At 34.5% G+C, this 19,949-nt stretch overlaps 1 protein-coding gene and 1 pseudogene across 9 annotated transcripts in view; one reads left to right on the forward strand and one right to left on the reverse strand.

Annotated features, from left to right (window-relative positions):
* Nucleotides 1-446: 446 nt before the first annotated feature.
* The window catches only part of PIAS2 (protein inhibitor of activated STAT 2), a 100,158-nt gene continuing 80,655 nt past the window's right edge, over nt 447-19,949 (reverse strand). For 3 of the 9 annotated variants that reach the window (XM_087439170.1, XM_087439171.1, XM_087439172.1), the window contains 4 exons: nt 19,737-19,908; nt 12,189-12,328; nt 7,067-7,104; nt 2,091-4,260 (listed from right to left, as the gene is read on the reverse strand). In XM_087439170.1, coding sequence (XP_087295296.1) covers nt 4,078-4,260; nt 7,067-7,104; nt 12,189-12,328; nt 19,737-19,908 — 533 coding nt within the window. In that variant the 3' untranslated portion in view covers nt 2,091-4,077. The other 6 variants (XR_015554317.1, XM_087439175.1, XM_087439176.1 and 3 more) reach the window with 6 other exon arrangements.
* On the forward strand, nt 13,634-14,008 carry LOC101388047 (small ribosomal subunit protein eS25 pseudogene; annotated as a pseudogene).

A 19,949-nucleotide genomic window follows, 5' to 3' on the forward strand; every position in this document is an offset into this window, starting at 1 on the left:
CCACCTCTAGGAATTTATACTAAGGAAATAATTTATGCACAAAGACATTCACTGGAACATTAGATGCAATCTAAAATGTCCAATGAGGAAAGGTGATACAAATCACGGCACATCCATACAATGGACTATCATGCAATTTATAAAGGTTGACATAGTTTTTAATGACATGGAATAATGCCTGTAGATTGAGGAAAAGAAATTAAGATACAAATTATATTGAAAATAAATGAAACTACATAAAAACATGCACAAGTAGCAGAGACTGGCAAGAAATAACGCAAAAATATTAAAGTGCTTTCTTTCCCCTGCATGATAGAATTATAGGCAATTATTATTTTTCTTTACACTTTTCTGTTTTGTCTAAATTTTCCACAATGAGCATATTTTACTGGCATAAACAAAAAAAAAACAAAAACACTGAATCAGGCAAGCATTAAAGAAGAATGGGCATTTTTATATAGCTTTATTTGTTTCTGCTAGGTATTGGAGTGTGGTTTCTAACAACAAAAAAAGGGGGCTTACAAACCAATCATTTATTTGACAGGAGCATGAGACTCTTAAAAAAGCAGAGAAATTCTTAAATTCTTTTCCACAAGTTTCACCATATTCATGTAGAACTGTAGCAAAAAAAATGGTGAAGCCAGTTAAATCATCAATCACTGATCTAAATGACAACTCCAAGCTCCCACATCGCATGGATCCAAGGCCACAAAATACAATGTCAGACCCAAGTTTAAATGGCACATTGCTCTACATTTTCCAAGATGAAAAAAATTAGGAAAATAAAAGTGTTTTTACTAACACTTTTTTTTACTAAAAAAAGAAAGAAAGAAAGAAAGAAACAGTTAAGTGCTTTTTTACCAATTAGCGGCTGGAGAGAAATGAAAGGCATACCTGAGAATTAAACTAATGCTTTGTAAAAACTGACTTTACTTAAAAAGACAAAATGTAACTCATGAATACTTTATTAGCAGAAAAAAAACAGACAACTTGGTTACTAAATGACAAGTGTCCAGGACTGGTCTGAAGGCAAAATGTCTGCAAGGTCTGACTCAAAGTCAGAATAGCCTCTGTTGAACACCACTTCACCTAAAATCCAACATTTTACCTTTCTTCAAATTCCTTAAGATTCTACCCTAGGGAAACTTGTTTTATACCAAGAGTTACGGATCAACTTATTTATACTCACAATCTGTCACCTAATCATGGTATTTTCATTCTAGCTTTCCTGAAACACATTAAAATGCCACATAACCTAAATTTACCTCTCTTGTTTCATTTGGACTTTATAATTACCCTATGACAGACGCCAAGTATTTATACCTTCTGGGCAGAAATGGAAATAAAATCCTCAAGTGGCTCACGTAAGGGTCAGAAAGTTAGTGAATGTAAGCAGACCGTAGGGGTGAAGCTATATTCAGCACCAATTACATTGTCAGGATTTACCAAAGCAAGAAAAGCCCTCAACACTTCTATATGAATAGGGATGAAAATACAGGTTGGCTAAGTGTTTTTAAGAGACTAGTAACTGCAGTTCCTTTCCTTAAACAAGATATTCCATATAATCACTGGTTAGCTGACATCTACATAACAGCTAAGATGACCTCTTGAAACTGCAATATACTTAGTTAAGCAGAAATATGGGCTAGCAAAATACACTGCTAAAAAGCCAGGGTCTTGGTAAAAATATTTAGTGACCATACTAAAAAAAGGATAATGGCTTAAGAGTCATGCTGTTGTCCTAAGGCAAAAGGCATAAAAAGTACTCACCTTCCAAGATATATACACAATATAAGCCCCAATTTCAAGATTATAAACTTCAGTGTATATTTTAAAATGTTAGTCGCCTCTATGAGATAAATTAAAACTTTATATGTAATTTCAGTGTACAGCACCAAAAATGAACACTAAAACTGTTCACATAAAATAGTGAAAAGGAAACAAAGCACAACTATAAAAGCACAGACGTATTGGTTACAAGAACCAAGTAAACAAACTAATTTCTATTAATATTTCCATTTACCTTATAAAACTTTGCTGGTTAAACTGGGGGGGGGGGGTCTCTGAGAATCTAAAGGGTAACAAAATGATAACAAATATACACCATTTCTTTATTAACAAATTATACCACACAAATCAGGTTACCTTTTGTATCTGATTACAGAGTTAACTGAAATTGCATCTGTATTTAGAGCAGCAACATAAAATTTTACTAGGAAGAAATTCTATATCTGGACCAAAGGACTGTAACATGGACTGGAAATCTAATGACTAAGAAGGTAAAACTATGGTATAACTACTGTGAGAAGATTCAGGTTTGTTTTCCACATTTTAATAATAAGCAGCTCTCCAAAAGTGATAATACGTTTTATAACGGCATGATGTAGCGAAAGAAGGGATGCTGTAGAAAATCACATGAAGTTAAATCAGTACAAAAGGAGCACACAGGCCATGAAAACTTGAGAAGGTGTAAAAAACTAAGCAGTGACAAGTCAGCTCCCTGGAGTTGCAGCAACCCTGAAGTAACATGTCCTGATTCTAACTGAAATTGGAAGTCTTCATCTGGGCACTTCAGTTTGAGAAATCAGATTAGTGATTTAAAAAGAGTTTTATTTCTAAAGTAGATACAGCTTAGGGAGAGACAGCTAAACATTAGGAAAATATTAACTTCTTGAGAACTCAAAAACTATTTAGGAAGCCAAATAAAGCAAAGGAAAATATAAAATTTGGGTAAAAATGTTTCTCTAAGGGTAAAAACTCAGCTTCCTGAGGGATTTAAAATCAAACGCACTTATAAGAGTGGTTTTCAAAGTGGGCTTCAGGCCCATCCTCTCCAAGCTTTCCTCACTTAAATTCAAATATTTCTAATTCTGTTTTGTCTTTTGTGAGTTCAGGAAAGATTTCCTTTTAAAAAAAGGGAAAAAAATCTGATGCTGTCCCCATCCTTTGCAATTGTTTGCTTTTTCTTGAAGTTTGAAAATCATTGCTATGAGACTGAAATTACATTGTTGAGAAATATGATCAGAGATCTAAAACATTCTGTCAGTGTTACTAAAATCTGAAAAGTTTCAAAGATTTGTATGTTATTCTATAAAATAAATGAGCAAAAGAAGTTCTTACGAAGAAATTAAACTTTGTTATTCCTTCCTCCTCTAAATCTGTTTCTCCATTGCCTCCATCTCTCAATATTTCTGGACAGTGCAAACAAAATTCTAAGGAACGTTCCAGCCACACCTTACTCCAAAAACATTTCATTCAATGGCTGCATAGAATTTCTTTTTTGAGAAGGCAAGCCCCAAATTGATAGAAATCTCTAGAATGAAAATGTACAATTACCAAAAATAATACATATTATGTCAGGGCAGAAACTGCATAGTGTTCTTCAACATAATCACTAATAAAGAGCAGCCAAAGCCCAGAACTTCGTTCCGCATTCATTAGCAAACAACTTCAAAGTGTAAACGACAACCAGGGAAAAAAGCATAACACAAAGGCCATTTTTCTTTGATGGAATCAGGAAGAAAGTGAAACTGCAGGAAGAAAAGTGGAACCCAAGCTTTGGCCACTTATCAAAACTTCATTACTTCAATGAAACAGAACAAATCTCCGTGGAAAGGACTCATTCAGCAAACATACTTCTTTTCCATATATTTTTCCTTCACATCAGGTTAAACAGAAGTTGCTGTCATTTCAGAATTACTGATTACATCTTTTTTTAATTAGAAAAAAGTTTACTTGAATATTTACATAACTTTATTGCTGTTTATTACCACAAAAATTTTTTTTAACTGATTTGTAGAATCCATCCAGTAACATATGAACTTGAAATCCATCTCTTAAGAAGATACAGTTATGGCTGAATGTATCGTATGCTCAGAGCACAGCATGAATAAGAAAAATCCTTGCATGTCATTTGGTTCTTGCTGTAGTCATCTGTGTTCATCTCTCAGAAAGCAAAAGAATCCATCTGACGTTTCAATAAATATCAAACTAATTGTTACCAAAAAAATAGCCTCCATGGACCAGAGATCCAAGAAAGAGCAGTTTGATGATTCCTAGAATCGAGTAAGTCCTCCTTTAGTCCAATGAGATGATGTCAGGAATGTTACTTCCACTGCTGGTTATGACCCCTGTCTCACTCCTGCTGCTGGAGGAACTAACATGAGTACTGCTTTCATGGGGGCTGGTGGTGGTGACAGACGTACTGCTTGCTGTTAAGGGTGAGGTGAGACTATCCAAAAACATAGGAGGACAGTACTGCTTGAAACAAACAATGATGCTGATGAGGAAGAGGCTACATTGATTTTAAATAAAGAGACTAGAAATTGTTAGATATGTACAAGCGACAGCCACATATTTAAATCCCAGGGGGATTTAAAAATTTCTCAAAGCTTCACATCTTTGGATGGAAGGTGGCAGAATTTAGCTATTTTACATTATTTAGTGAATGCAGCATATCCTTGCTTCTCTCAAAACTTGTAGAATTTGTTGACTAAATATACAGGTACAAGTACAAAATTGTCAACAATAACTGAAGTTATTTAATAGTAAATATTGGCCCCAAAATTATGATTCACACTTAATCTCAAAAAGAATTTGCTCACTAAATGTATTTACACAAGATTTAAATTGCACTATAAAAGGCTAATAAATACTTATTTTTAATGGTATTAAACAAAAACGCAAAATTCAGTTAATTCTTTCAAAATTTAGTATCAATCAGACCCTTTAGTATCAATCAGACCCTTTAGGAATAATGTGAAGGCTGATCAGCTGAATAGTGGCGTCTGACTCCTTTGCATGTACCGGTAATAATACCTGTGTAATTAGAAGGATAGCATTCATTCTAAAATAGACTACACAGTAGCTAACTACCACAGGATGCTCAGAACAGAGAATTATCTCACATAATCACAAAATTTAGGGAAGGATGCTCAGAACAGAGAATTATCTCATGTAATCACAAAATTTTGGAATCAATCTTAAAAGATATCTAACCTAATCTAATCTTCCTTGTGATGCTTGCCTGACACCCTACTCCAGAGTTCATATTTCCAGTTTCCTTACCACCTTGGTTGCTAATTCCCAGACAAATTCAAACCTGAGTTGAACACTCTAATATCGACCAAGAGGAGGAGAGACAGACAAGAGCTAAAAGCTTTATTTTATATCACCGTAGAATATTTTACATGAGAAACAACTGCACTGACTTCAGTAAAATAAGTGAGGTCTAGTATATACTGCAAGAGGAGATGTCCTAAGTTTGTCTTTAGATTGACTGTATGAAAGATCATCAGTAAGGATATCCAATCAATATTATCAATTCTGTATATTATTCAGCCTCTCATTAGAGATACTAAGTTACAGAACAGGAATTTAAAACTGAAGCTGTTTAGACTACATGATCTTCAAAGAAGATAATAAAATGGGAACAACAGACCCAGGTTTAAACTGCCATCAGTGAAACAGCAACAACTGAAATTCACGCTGCCTTTCAAAAAAGTAATTTAATGTTTAGGATGGATAACTGTCTTGGTTCACCAATTAAATAAGTGCCATGCACAAAGAGCTTCAAGGGACATTGGTTAAGGGGGAGAAGGAACAGTTCTTAAAGTGCTTCTTAGGAGCTTTAAAGATAGTTGAATTGTCAGGTAGTAAACTTCTTTAAAATCAAGTCAATTTCCAACTTTCCACTAAAATTAGAAAAAGAATCTGGAAAAAAGCCCAGAAACTTACATTTTTTTCTGCTACCTCTCAGGCAGTTTTTGACTACCTAGTAGTAAAAAGGTACTTTTGTTCATTTATAAATGGATGCTAGATACTACACTCCTGCCATCAATAGGCTCTATGCCTTGAATTCTTATACTACTTAACTTGCAGCCATTTTACCTCTAAGTATGTATCCTTTACATGTAATCAACACATATCTGCACAAGGATAACAGGGATTAAGGGGGCAATATGAAGGAAGAAATCTAACGATTCTAAGGAAAACTGAAGGTACAACCTCACCCTTCTTATTGGCTTATCAAATAACTTAGCTTGACACTAAGCATGCCAAATAGCACTATGAAATCAAAATCCTCTAGGTTCCAAGATCAGTTTTTTAAAAAGGATAGTTCACATAAAAATCAGTAATACTTTAAGCCTGAAAAATCCATTTCCTAGAAAAATATATGGATACTTTTGCTATAGAATCTACTGATGTAACCAAGTCAACTTAGGGTGAGAAGAAATTCCTCCTTCTGCACATTACCTTGGGCCCAAATTTCTAGCGCTGTTTGTGTGATCAGACACAGCGTATTGAAACAGGAGGCTGATAAAAGAGCTGTGGTTAGCTGATTCTGAGCAGCTACAAAGCAGTGATCTGTGGTTCTTCCTCTATCCCTCCCTACTCTCAATACTTCTCTCAAAGTCTCTTTCTTTCTGTTTCACTTTCCCCTTACACTTTTCCCATGCCTCTTCCTCCTCTGCTCTGCCTCTGTTGTAAGCCTGTCAGTGGAGTCCATGCTCACTGCAAGGTCTTCACATAGAGACTCTGGGATACTAGAGTTTATTATCTCTGACAGAAATAAACAGGAATGATTGGTCTATAGCAACTTTAGATTGGGGCATCCCCAAAGTCTGAATCTGATTGCCTTTAAAAACAAGGAAAAATCAAGCTAATGATTCAAGTCTGTTTAATCAGCTTCCACTATTTTCTATGTATAGAAAATATACATATTTTCGCTTTACAAATTATCTCTGTAAAGTTTTAACTGCCAGCCATCTAGCACTGCTTTCCCTCATTTTAATCACTCAAATGCTTGTAAGAAATGCCAACTTATTCTTAAATTAAATAAAATATAATTAAAAATTCAAGTATGAAGGCCGAAATATCATAAATTGAAAAACAGCAACTTTATTCCTCCAAATAAACTTGTGAAATATTTATATAGTACTTCCTTTCCATCAATTTAAGTAACTGAGAGTTGACTGTCCTGATTTTATGCAACTGGTCATTTTTAGTTAGTGTGACATAACCAATAATCAAATACAAATTAGTTGCTTAAATTCAGGATACATACCTGGGGATCAACTGGAATAAGGGAAAGAAAATCCAAACCTAAAACAAAAATGCTTTGTTAATAGTTGTCTCATATTTTGGAGACAAGAATTATTTCCCAAAATCATTTTGCATTTATCATAAGTCATAAAACATTTGGGGTAATTGCTTACCATTCTGCCAAAGGGAAGTTCTATACCACAATCAGTGATGTGCATAAAACCCAAAAATGAACACATTCCCTGACAAAACAATTGGAAAAACCACCTCCCACTGACTCAGAGGCCAAAAATTTCGAGAGAAGTAGGACTAGTCAAAGCAAACTTTTCCCCTTCATCGCTTAATAGAATGAGAAGCAATAAAAATGATGAGATAATGATCCAGATTCAGACCATTAAAAAAACATACTTAGGCTCTTAAGATACTTCACATTTATTTTTAGGAAATACACCACATTGAGCTTCATCTAAAATATCACTTCTTAAACAAATGTCTAATTCATGAATAGCTCTGTCCCCCTGTTCCCACATCAAGAGTACACAGTCCAATGCTCTGCACAAAGCAAGCACTTGGTAACTGCTGCTCACTAACAAGCTAAATCTTATCAAGGTTTACTGGGTCATAAGCTAATGCAGTTTTCTAAACCAAAGATCTGGGATTCTCCAATTATGTTTCAGAAACAGAAATGTGTAAAACATTACCCAGTAATGCCATTTTGAAGTATGAAAGTTATAACAATAAATAATAAAAATTTTCAGGTCTGAAAAGTCTAGCAATAAATTTCAAAGTCAGTTACTCTAGACCTCTCTGTTTGACTAAATTTCAAAACATAAAAAAAAAAAATCTCACACTAGGTATAGGTCACTAAGACAGGCCAATTTCCACTCAATTCTATTAAGTTTTATATGCTGGCATTCAATGTCACCTCAAATATAACAATCATACAGAGTGAAAGTCTGATACTAAACTATTACTCAAAATAGAGAATATTAGTGGAGATGATATTTAAAACATTTAATAACCACTATGAATAATTTATAACTCAAAATTTTAAAGTATATTCCCTTATAATCTCTAAATAAGGGTATGATAAAAATGCTTATCAAGTGATACAAGCTGTAGCACCAATCATTTGAGAGAAATCATTCAATTTCTAAAGCATTTTTTAGAACTGTTGGGGCCGGCCCGGTGGCGCAAGCGGTTAAGTGCACGCGCTCCGCTGCGGCGGCCCAGGGTTCACCGGTTCGGATGCCGGGTGCGCGCCGACGCACTGCTTGGCAAGTCATGCTGTGGCAGCGTCCCATATAAAGTGGAGGGAGATGAGCACGGATGTTAGCCCAGGGCCAGTCTTCCTCAGCAAAAATGAGGAGGATTGGCAGATGTTAGCACAGGGCTGATCTCCTCACAAAACAAAAAAAAACTGTTAATATGATTTTTCATTTTATATGCCGGTCACTAGCTACATGATACAGCAGTTTGAGCCAACAATGGACAAAGGGAATCACAACAAAGTTTTTCAAAGACTTCCCCATTAAATTGATAATCAGTAGGTGACACATCTCAAACAGAGAGTTTCTCTTCACATTAACGATAACGTTCAGTAAACCCTCTCTCCACTTCTGGTGAAGAGTAATTCAAAATTTGTCTAGCCCTTATAATACCTTCTGAGAGTTTTGTATATTCAACATTTTTATTATTGACTAAGTCACAAAAATAGTTTATTAGCATGTCTTTAATTGGTTTAATTTTATTAACTTTATTTTGTTTTACTTAAAATGGTATATTTTTTTTATAATACCTATGCTTTATACAGTTTATTTAATATGTTCAATCACCTTTAACGTTTGTTGAATCACTCAGTCCATTTGAATAACTGAAAATTTTTTTTATAAAGCTAAAGAAAGTATTGATATGTCTGTTGGAATATTGTGTATTGAAGCCAAATCACTCAAAAATGCTCATTTTCTAAATATTTAACTATTCCCATTTCATAACTTCAATTTAAATAAACACACAGACTTGATATAATTTTCAAACTGTTTTTGCAGCTCTAGCACTGGAGGCTGCCCATCAAGGTGCAAAGACTATATTTTCATTATTTCAATTCCCAGCTCTTCAGATGTACTGTAATTCTCTTTATTATTTCATTTGTGTCAGGAGGTATACAGTCTATTGAGAAAAGACGTAAGAGATTTACTTGATCTATATCTTTTGACACCTCATCCAGGGATAAGTGAATATGGTGACTTACACAACGCATAAAAATATACCTAGAAATTTTTCTAAAATTTTGGTTAAAACTCTAGAGTGTCTCCCTAGCATTACACAGATGCTCTCTACAGAAAATCCAATAAGGTTTTAATGTAAAATATTTCTCACTGAAACCATTTTTTCTCAAACACTAACAGTGAAGTTTGATATAGTATTTCAGATGTTATTCCTTCTAATAAAAAACTTTAAACTATAATCAAAGTCTTGCATTTTACATTTTAAGTAGACTATTAAAACTCTTATATGAAATAGATGAAGTTTGATGAATAGTGATTAAAATGTTACGCCTTATTTTATAAGTCTAGCAAAATGCTGTTTTCTTATTTCACCGTAAGTTTCAACAGCAATGATATGTGGTAGTGATATATTTTATGCCCTCCTTAGTATTTCGTGGTTGAAAATGCTCAATTATTTTTAACCAAAAATCAGGTAGTGTTAAAAATTCTGATGATACATTCTAAATATTTTTGTTTTATTAACACTGATAAAATTGTAGGTTTTAAATTTTAAATACTTCTTTATGTGAAACTGACTCATTTAGTTTTTTCCTTATTAATAACAACACATTTTCCTTTCTTGAGTCATGAACTTTAACAAAACATGATTGTTACATGATTAAATATGTAAGTGGTTAGCATTTTCAAATTTTAATGATACAACTTTTGAGCACCATTCGCACCTGACAATATGGCACTAGCAATAATAAGGCAGTCATGTTTTTTCTTGAAATAATCAAGCTGTTTTCCACTCCATAAATACAAATTAGTTTTTTTATTTTGTATTCATTGTTGCACAGTATCAGAAGATGTTCCAAGCTGCAGTTCATTATTAATATCATTTCTTCTTTGTTCTCCTGCAGATTCAGAAGATTCATGTTTATGATGTTTAAAAGGAATGTTAAGAAATGTATTAAAACTTTGTCATCTCTCCATTCTTGGTGCTCTATTTAATATTTTATTATAAATTATTAAACTTATAAATATCAAAACTGTACAGTATGGCTAATTACATAAAAGTTATGCACAAAAATAAAACCAAAGTAATTAATAATTACAAAAGAGCACATTAACAATAAAACCAAAGTAAAAACTAAATTATTTGGATGAAGTAACTGCTACATAATTCATAGATGACAATAAACTGGTAATTCTTCTAAAATACAATAGATCCTATTCTATTCAGTTTATCAACTGGTAAGAAAGCGTTTCAAGATTTTAATAACCAGTATCACCATGGTTTATATTGGCTAAATATCAGCCATGGATATTAGTCTTATTTCCTTAATACCAGCTTGAAAGGTATTTTACCAAATACACAGTTAACATATTTTATTGCATTTTTCTCAAATTTGCACATTTTATAAAGTAAATAGTCTCACTTTATGCCCAAATTCTGAGATAATGTAAGTTCTCCCAAATTAAAAATTCATCCAGACTCACATAACTTGAAAACTAACAGAGCAAGTGATATGTAAATTGTGTCTATGCTACTGCTAAATGGCCAGGGTCACTTTAGCAAACAAAATGTTCATTATCTTTTTTCAAGATTAATTTTTAATTCAAGGTCTTTAGGAAACACGTCCTTCTGGAATGCTTGTTTATAACACATACTAAGATGACATATGCACCCTCTTCAACTTCATTTACAACTAGCCAAGAGTAAAGGGAAACATAGCAGTTAGAAATTAAGATATCTCCAAGTTTCCATCTTCGTTATGGACCATGAAACTTCATCTGTACCTTAGCATCAAGCTTTGTACACAACAAACACTTTAAAATTGGTGCTAGATGAGTTCACAAACAATTTTTTAAACTCTAATTCCCAAAGCACATAATGGAGTCAGCATATTTAAGAAGCAAAAGGTATTTAAAATGTTTTTTATAGATACTGTTTTTAGTCTCTTTTTTCCATTAAATTTTATTCAAATAATCTGAACAAATTTCAAGTGGCAAAATTACATTAGGCCAGATAACACAACTATCAACTGTTTCAACAATACAAATTTTGCCCAATAGAATAAATATTGTGCTTAAAATAAAGACCTCACTAAGAGGGATAAGAAGAATAAATATGTCAAAATTAACTTCATAAATCTAGAAAACAAAATTAATAACAGGAGGACAGCATGGTATTCCACTAAAAGGGCCCTTCAGAGAGAAGGAAGTCATGAATATAAGAGGCACTGGTTCTAACTTGCTCAAATTTGACTGACAAAAAATGTCTGCAAAAACAATAGCTATGGAGACAGAGAAACAAGAGTGAGCGGGGAAAAAAGTTCACATTTTATAATGTGGCCTTGGTTGTGTAAATCTCGGCACTAAGGTAATTCAAGCAGCCTTGAATTTTTAAAATCTTGAGTTAATATTCATATAAAAGCTATCTCTAAATATTAAGCAGCACTAGGGAAACAGCCAGTAGATCCTATCTTTACAGGGGAATGAAGTCCACAGGGTAAAGCTGGTAGGCAATATTGACCCTACAATACACCAGTATATTCTGAAGTTCTGATGGGCTACCAAGAAGTGATGGGCTACCAAGAAGAGTATGAAAAACTACTCTCTCTAACCTGTGAAGCTTCTATGATAAATAAGAAAAAGTCTCTGAGTACCAACTCTCTATGAGGGAGAATAAACTATAAAATTTTCCTACTATCCTACTATATTTCCTATCATCAGGAATCTATAGATTGCTCTATAGTCAAAATGATAGGAATTGAATGTGATGTATTAAAACAGATACTACCTTTACATGAAGGCTTCAAATTTCCTTAGCATTTCTATTTAAAATTTTAAAACTTATTTGCTCCACCGATTAAGATTAAAAATAAATAAAACTTGATAAAAACAAAACAAAACCAAAAACTCTTCACATACCTGGCAAATCTGATGACATGCTTGATATTGGCGTGTGGTGGAATGGTACTGAGTAGTCTGTTAATGAAGGCGGAATAGCAGCAGGATCAACCGAAGTCACACTGGGCACCCTTACAGAAGATGGCTGATACATGAGAACCCTGTTTTAAATAGCACGGGAAATTACAAACAATCTGGCTGTTAGTTCACAGGAGAGAAGGGCAGCACCTCTGGGCATTCTCAGTCGCAAGTTTGCTAAGTTTCAACATAACTATATGGCAGCTACTCACTACACAGTACTCCACTCTACTCTCCTCTTTCATAACAGTCTTCATTTTAACATGAACATATGCTGGCTCTCAACTGCAGCTGTGACATAAGAGCAAGTTGGCATTAAAACATCATGTACAGTGCTGGAGTAATACATAAAACTTTCATCCACAAATGGAAATATACATTAGTATGTGTAACATATATGTGAGTATCAGTAATTTTATCTATAAATAAATTTAGAAATAAAATAGAGGACTCGTAAGACTTGATTTAAATCAGGGCACCTTTATGAGTGAAGCTACTTACTATAACTCAATGAAAATTTCTTCCATTCTAACTTGAATTGTGTTAATTATTAGTAATCTTATCTGGGAATCACCCAAGCAAAGAAAGCTAATCCTAAAGCCAGCCAACCTGATGATAATCAGCAGCAATCAGAAATTAGAATGAGATAACTAGGCAGGATTTAAGATATAATATCCAGAGATAAAACGATGGCTACCACAACACTATCTACTCTTCTAAGAGAGTTTATGACTTTGAAATTAGCTGGTCATGCTACTAAAAATACAAATTAAACACACTTAAGAAATACTCAGGGCCGGCCCTGTGGCTTAGCAGCCCGGGTGCAAATCCCGGGAGCGCACCGACGCACCGCTTGTCGGGCCATGCTGAGGCGGCGTCCCACATACAGTAACTAGAAGGATGTGCAACTAGAACATACAACTATCTACTGGGGCTTTGGGGAAAAAAAGGAGGAGGATTGGTAATAGATGTTAGCTCAGGCCCGGTCTTCCTCAGCAAAAAGAGGAGGATTGCCACGGATGTTAGCTCAGAGCTGATCTTCCTCACAAAAGAAAAAAACAAGAAAAAGAAATACTTGATAATTGGTATTATATATATATATATATATATACACACATTATATATAATTATAACTTTATAATTTCAAGAAGCAGTACAATTAAACATATTTTGAAAAAGTTCAGGAATAAAGAGAGATGATTTTGCATTTTTCCTATTTAACCTTCATTTTCTCTTAGCCCACGGTAAACTAGAACTTCACAAGAAAAACATCGTGAATGTATACAAGAAACTAAGCAATGTTACGGACCCTATGGCTGATGGTGGCCACCTTTCGTCCAACATCTTAGCAATGCTGCAGTGGTAGCAGCTGCTCTCTAAGCTTCGCAATGCCACCCAAGGATGACAAGAAGAAGATAAATGCCAGAAAGTTGGCCAAGAAAGACAAAAGACCAAGCAAACAAATCTGGGGGCAAGGCCAAAAAGAAGTGGTCCAAAGCCAAAGTTCGGGACAAGCTCAATAACCTAGTCTTGTCTGACAAAGCCACATATAAAAAACTCTGTAAGGAAGTTCCTAACTATAAGTTTATAACCCAGCTGTTGTCTCTGACAGACTGGAGATGCCCAGTTCCCTAGCAAGGGCAGCCCTTCAGGAGCTCCTTAGCGAAGGACTCATTCAAGTGGTTTCAAAGCACAGAGTTCAGATAATTGACACCAGAAACTCCAAGGGTAGAGATGCCCCAGCTGCTAGTAAAGATGCATAAGCAGGTTCCACCAACTGTACACTTTGAAAAATAAAACTTTATTAAATAAAAAAAAGGAGGGGAGGCAGGGACATGGAGACATTAAGGTTAGCATCCCAAAGGGCTGACAGTAAACTACTGTAGGCTTAATGAGAGAGGCATAGAATTCTGTAGCTGGAAGGGACAATTACAAAGATGAAGAAAGTGAAACCGAAAGAAACTTAAAGTGGACCATGGTCAAAAAGCGAGACTGAGATGACAACTAGGACTTCTAGATGTTCTTTCCCTTGGTTGAAACATGTCCTCTTATTGCTCAGATTATTAAATACTAGTAATAAGAAATGATGACATAGTTGCATGACACCCTTCATACTCTATACAATTGACAAACTGTTTCAGAACCTCAATTTAAATCTCAAACCACTTAAATAATCACAGCTTATTAGACACCGGAGTTCTTCTAAAACTAGTTTGCATTATGACATGAGGATCCGGTCTAGCCATTATTCTGTACTATTTGTCAAAAATATGGACGTCATCGGAAATGTGGAAAACGAAGCCCTCTTGAGAGTACATATATGGCTATGTTGTCAACCGTGTTAGTCTCAGAAAAATGAATAACATAGGTCAGAGAGTTCAGAAATCTTAAAAACTGAACCATTCAGGAGGCACAGGAAATATAACATGCTTGAGACAATAACATGAGCCTGGTATTTCAAAACACATTTTCCAGAGGTAGACGAAGAGGGAAGGAAGTCATCTTCCACAGAGCAAACTGTCTAGCTTAGAATCAGGAGTTTTCTTGGCCTTCCATGTTACCTGGAGACCTAAAACCACAAGCAGGAGGTGAGCAACATTAGAAAAGGCAGATTCTGGAAGGGAAAAGAGAAAAGTTGGGATGAGATCAAATAAGTTATATTGTATTAAAGCATATCTTTTTCTGGAGGTTTGGAAACAGTGGTCCTCTACAGGGATGAAAGTAGAAGAATAGGAAATCACCAAAAGTGTTTTCATATTACACATGATCCTACTTCCCACACAAGAATGCACATCAGAAATCAGCAAAGGGGGCACAGGAAGTAAGAAGGAGAAAGAGATTGATATGTTAGTGCAGAGGAGGGGGTTAAAAAAGTGGCTGCTTTTTTTTCTTTTTTTGCTTCCTCACAGTAGTAATATCTTAATCATATTTTCTAAAAATCTAAGAGGCAAGCTTCTGAACACATACATATGTACACACAATATATATACACACACATGATTTCATTTATTTTTAAAAATTTATACTTAAAAGTACATTTAATCTATCATTTTCCTTCTGACACCAAAAAAACTAAAAGAAAAATTTCCAGGTTTACAAGCAAAAAAACAATGTCTGCCTTCCTCCTGCTCCCCCTTCTCTCCTTTGACATCTCACAGGAGATTTTCTTTCGTCTTGATCCTGATTTGACCCTTCAACTTGGATCAGATTTATAGGAAACAACAACAACAACAAAACTCACTTTCCTCCCCTGGCCCCTTTCTTTACATCTGTCAGGTCAATGTCCCAATGTACTAGGATGACTGTCTGTCATCATAGTAACATCCAATTATTGCATATGTTCTGTTCTCATAACATGACTAGTTATTATTAAATAACTATTCCTTGTTTCTCCAATACAAAATGTTGACTGTCACTACATGTGAAAATGTTAAAATCCAATAAGGGTACAAATTATTAAATCAATATCTAAAACCTCAGTAAACATGCGAAAAACTAAACTATTTGGGGTAGGTTAATTCCTATTACCTGAACTTCGCAACCATTAACAGAAATTCAACTTTACATAGAATGAGTGAAAATAGTCATTTGTTAGGATTATCAAACTATGCATTGGTAGCAGATTTTTGTTTTAACCAGAATCTTCACAAGGGCCACACTGAGAAAGGTAAAACGAATCTAATGCCTATGCAAAAAATAGACGTATTTATAGATACAGAATAACAGGGACCATGGAGAAATGTAAATAGCTACATCTGATGGAACTGTGGCTATAAAAATGTGATGGCATAACATAATAAAAATTTTTTTAAAGCTTTTAACATTTGTTACTGCCTCCCCACAGCATTGGCAAATACATAGGCAGATGTATACATTATGCATGTGTACATATATATTTTAAATTTTTATAGCTTTACCCATAATATCACAGCATAAAAGTAAATTGCTAGAATGCTGCTAGACAGCAAGTATCAGAATTCTAGACTGTGTACTGGATCACTGAATTCATCATACTTGGCTCAGACTTAGATGTCTGGAAATGAGTTAACAATTCAATAACTTGAATTTTTATCCATAAACCTGAAATTCACTGTGTGCTCCCACTGTGATGATAAAAGTATTTTTAAAAAAGATTCAATTTTGCTACCATTTCCTAACGATTCTTAATCCAGAGAAATACATATTTTTCTCTATTCTTTGTTTCCCGTCTTCAGAATACCTCCTTATTAATGACAAAGCAGTTCTTCAATTTCCAGTGAATGGAATAGGGGCATGATATTTACAATCATCTTTCAATGTAGAAAAGTATCTTAGATTAAGGTGCCAGTTTCTTCTGATAGGTACTATATGACTGCACTTAAAGACTACAGTAGGTATGCAAGGAAAGGGGCTAGAAAGATTACCATCAAAATGTTAATAGTGGTTATCTCCAGGCAGAATGTTTTTTACTTCTTGGTGCTTTGTAAAATTGTTTATAAGAATAATTTTTACTAAACAATACCTCTCAAAAAATTACAGCTCACATAATTTCTGGACTGTTACTTAAAGTAGTTTTCCTGGTTTCTCATTCTCTATTATTTCTCACTTGCTTACTATCGCTGACCAAGAAGTCCTATGATAAACTTACACGGCAGAGAAAAACCATAAAAAATTCTAGATGCTGAGCCACAAGAGAAGATATGAAAAGGATGACCAGGAACAAAACCACAAAAGTGTAAGAGTTGGAAGAGCTCACAGAGATGACATAACCATAGCATGAGTCTCCACTATGATACTGTGACAGGTGTCACCCACTCTACCTTAACACAGAAAGTGTGATCTACCTTAACACAGAAAGTGTGACTTCAACACAAAACATCAACTTTCTTAGTGTTCAGAAAGCTCAAATGGAACGTTTTTCCATGTATCTTTCCTTCTTTGGACTAAGGTCTGCCAAATGTTACAACCAAGAATAAACTTAATGCAGTTAATCAATGACTCCCTTTTAAGAACTACAAGATAGCTACCACATATTCTCTTCTCCTGCCTTCACAGCTTCTGTCCTGAGACCATTCATCCATCATGCTACAGTTTCCACTCTTCACCATCCTGTTATCCTCTCTGGCTGCACTCATTTGTTTATACCCTTCTTGATGATCAGCACGAACTAAAATGGTATAAGTGAAAGTCATCTAGCCCAGAATGGAACAAAACTGGCATGTTATGTTTCCTGGACACTATGCTTCTTTTACTAATGGAGCCTAAGAACAAATCAGCTTAAGTGATAAACTCTTCAAACCATTAAGTTCATTTCAAAGAGTTTCTATCAGGAATGGCTGTTAATTTACTGAATGCCTTTCCAGCATCTATTAAGATGACTCTATAGTCTTCCTTATGACAGGATCCATTTTATCAATGTATTTCCTAATAATAAAGCATTCCTGGATAAACCCTACTTAGTGGTAATGGATGCCATTTTAATATATCATTAAATGATTTCCTAAGATTGAATTCAGAATTTTCATCTATCTTCCTGTGTCAGACTATTTCATAACAGTTTTTCTGTATGACTGTTAATGTGTAAATCTACTTCGGGTATTAAGAGTTATGCTGATTTCACAGAATGAGCTGGGTAGCTAACTTTTTAAACCAAAATTTTCATATGTTGCTAGTTTAGTCACAAATTTCCACCTTACACTTACAATGTTAGCTTTTGTTTTCTTTTTAACCTAGATGAGGAGTCTTACATCTATCTCTATGGTAGCTGACCATGGGTGTGAACTATCCTTATTCCTCTGCATACTGAAGCCATTTCAGATTCTGTCACCAATGTACATGCCATTCTTCCAGTTTTGTGTCCTCATCAAGTACTAATAAAAATGTGCTCAAGTACAGATAAGAGGGTAGATCCTTATGACATGCCACAAGAGATATCCTCAAAAACCACATCAATTCAAAAGTCAGCATCATTACGCATGACTCCTCAACCTGGCATTAATCCATCTAACTATAATACTGTGCAACCCATGTTTTTCAAGCATATTCTAAAGGATATTACGAGAGAGTAAAATCTGGAAATACCACACATAAGTATTCATTCCCATGATTCTCCACTCTAGTAAACATTTCAAAATTATATTTTCATTTTTTATCATTTAAATTCTAGAAGTGCCAAACAAAGTGTCTGAAAGGAGCAATAAATGATCAGCATTCCAGAAAAAAACCACTTGAAATACTTTTCTCACTTTCTGTTCCAACAAAAAAAAACAACCTCATTCTGGTTAAATGGGAAAACGAAAATGTACACCCTTACTATCATGAGTAAATCATATCTGGAAATATAAATATTTTAACAGTGAAGAAGGCAACACAAAAGGTTTAATTCTCCTGGTTTCGAAAGAAACTATAAAAAAAGAATGTTACAAAAGTGCACTGAGAGTATAATTCCATTTATATAAAATGTCTAGAACATGCAAATTTATAGAGATGAAAAGAAGATCAATGGTTGCCTAGATCTGGGGTGTGAATGGGGATTAACTGCAAATGAACATGAGAGAAGTTTATTGGGTGTTGGAAATATTCTACAACTGAATTGTGACGATGAATTTACTAAAATCACTGAATTGTGCAACTGAATACTTAAGATGGGAGAATTTTATGGTATGTAAATTAGACCCCAATAAAACCATTAGAATAAATAAGTGCACTGAGAAGCCAAAAAATCAAGACTGGCACACGCAATTTTGAAAGAATGTGTTCATAGAATGTCAAGAGAACCCTCTGCTACTTTCTTGCAGGTTCTGAAATCTCCAAGAAGCACCTATTGCTAAATACTCAAACTTGTCATTTACTATAGGTCAGCAATGGCTCTGCTAGATGAATCATAAAGAATACATGCTAGAATGCACTGAATTGCCCATATTTTGCCCTGGAGAAAGGGAGAGAGGAAGGCAATCAATTTTTATTGAGAAACTAACATGTGCCTGACACTGAAGCTAAGCTCTTTTCATTATCTTATTGAAACCTGAAAATAATCTTATGAGGTAGGCATTATTTAACTCCATTTTACAGAACAGAAAAAGGAGGTTCAAACAAGTGAAGTATTTCATCCAAGATCACAGAATGAGTAAGCAATGGTGTCAAAATTGGAATCCACACTTGTTGGATTCCCAATTCCATACTCCATTACACCAGGCTTCCTCACGTTGGTCCGTGATGCCAAATTTCCTCCTTACAAATTGATTCAAGAAAATGACAAAAAGTATCAAATATGAAATAAATACTTAGACATGAGAAGATCTCAACTCTCACTTCCCAAAGATGGGAATATTGTCTTTATCAAAATTTGCTTTCCTATAACACTGTGCTCACCTGAAAATACTTCAACTGAACAAAGGCAAATTAAAATAGCCTTCTATAGTTACACAACTCTCAAATAGACACTTACAAACCTATCCCAAGAACAGTTAGTTACAAGTGTAATAAACAATAGGGAACTATAAATTAACAAACCCTTTGGTTGGGCTGCTTTGTGTTTCTGACATAAAGATGCATTTCCTTTTGGCAGGAGGGTCTTCCTCTTCATCAGAAGAGCTTTCTATTGTTAGGTCAATAACATCCACTTTCTTCTTGCTTGCCTCACTGGCTACAGTCACAGAACAAGGCTTACTGAGGACACTTGAACCTGCATGTAAGGAACAGAAGGAAAATAAAAAAATCAAAGGT

This window comes from Ceratotherium simum, chromosome 14, assembly GCF_057802395.1.
Source record: "Ceratotherium simum simum isolate JZ-2026a chromosome 14, ASM5780239v1, whole genome shotgun sequence".
In the NCBI taxonomy this organism is placed as follows: Eukaryota; Metazoa; Chordata; class Mammalia; order Perissodactyla; family Rhinocerotidae; genus Ceratotherium; species Ceratotherium simum.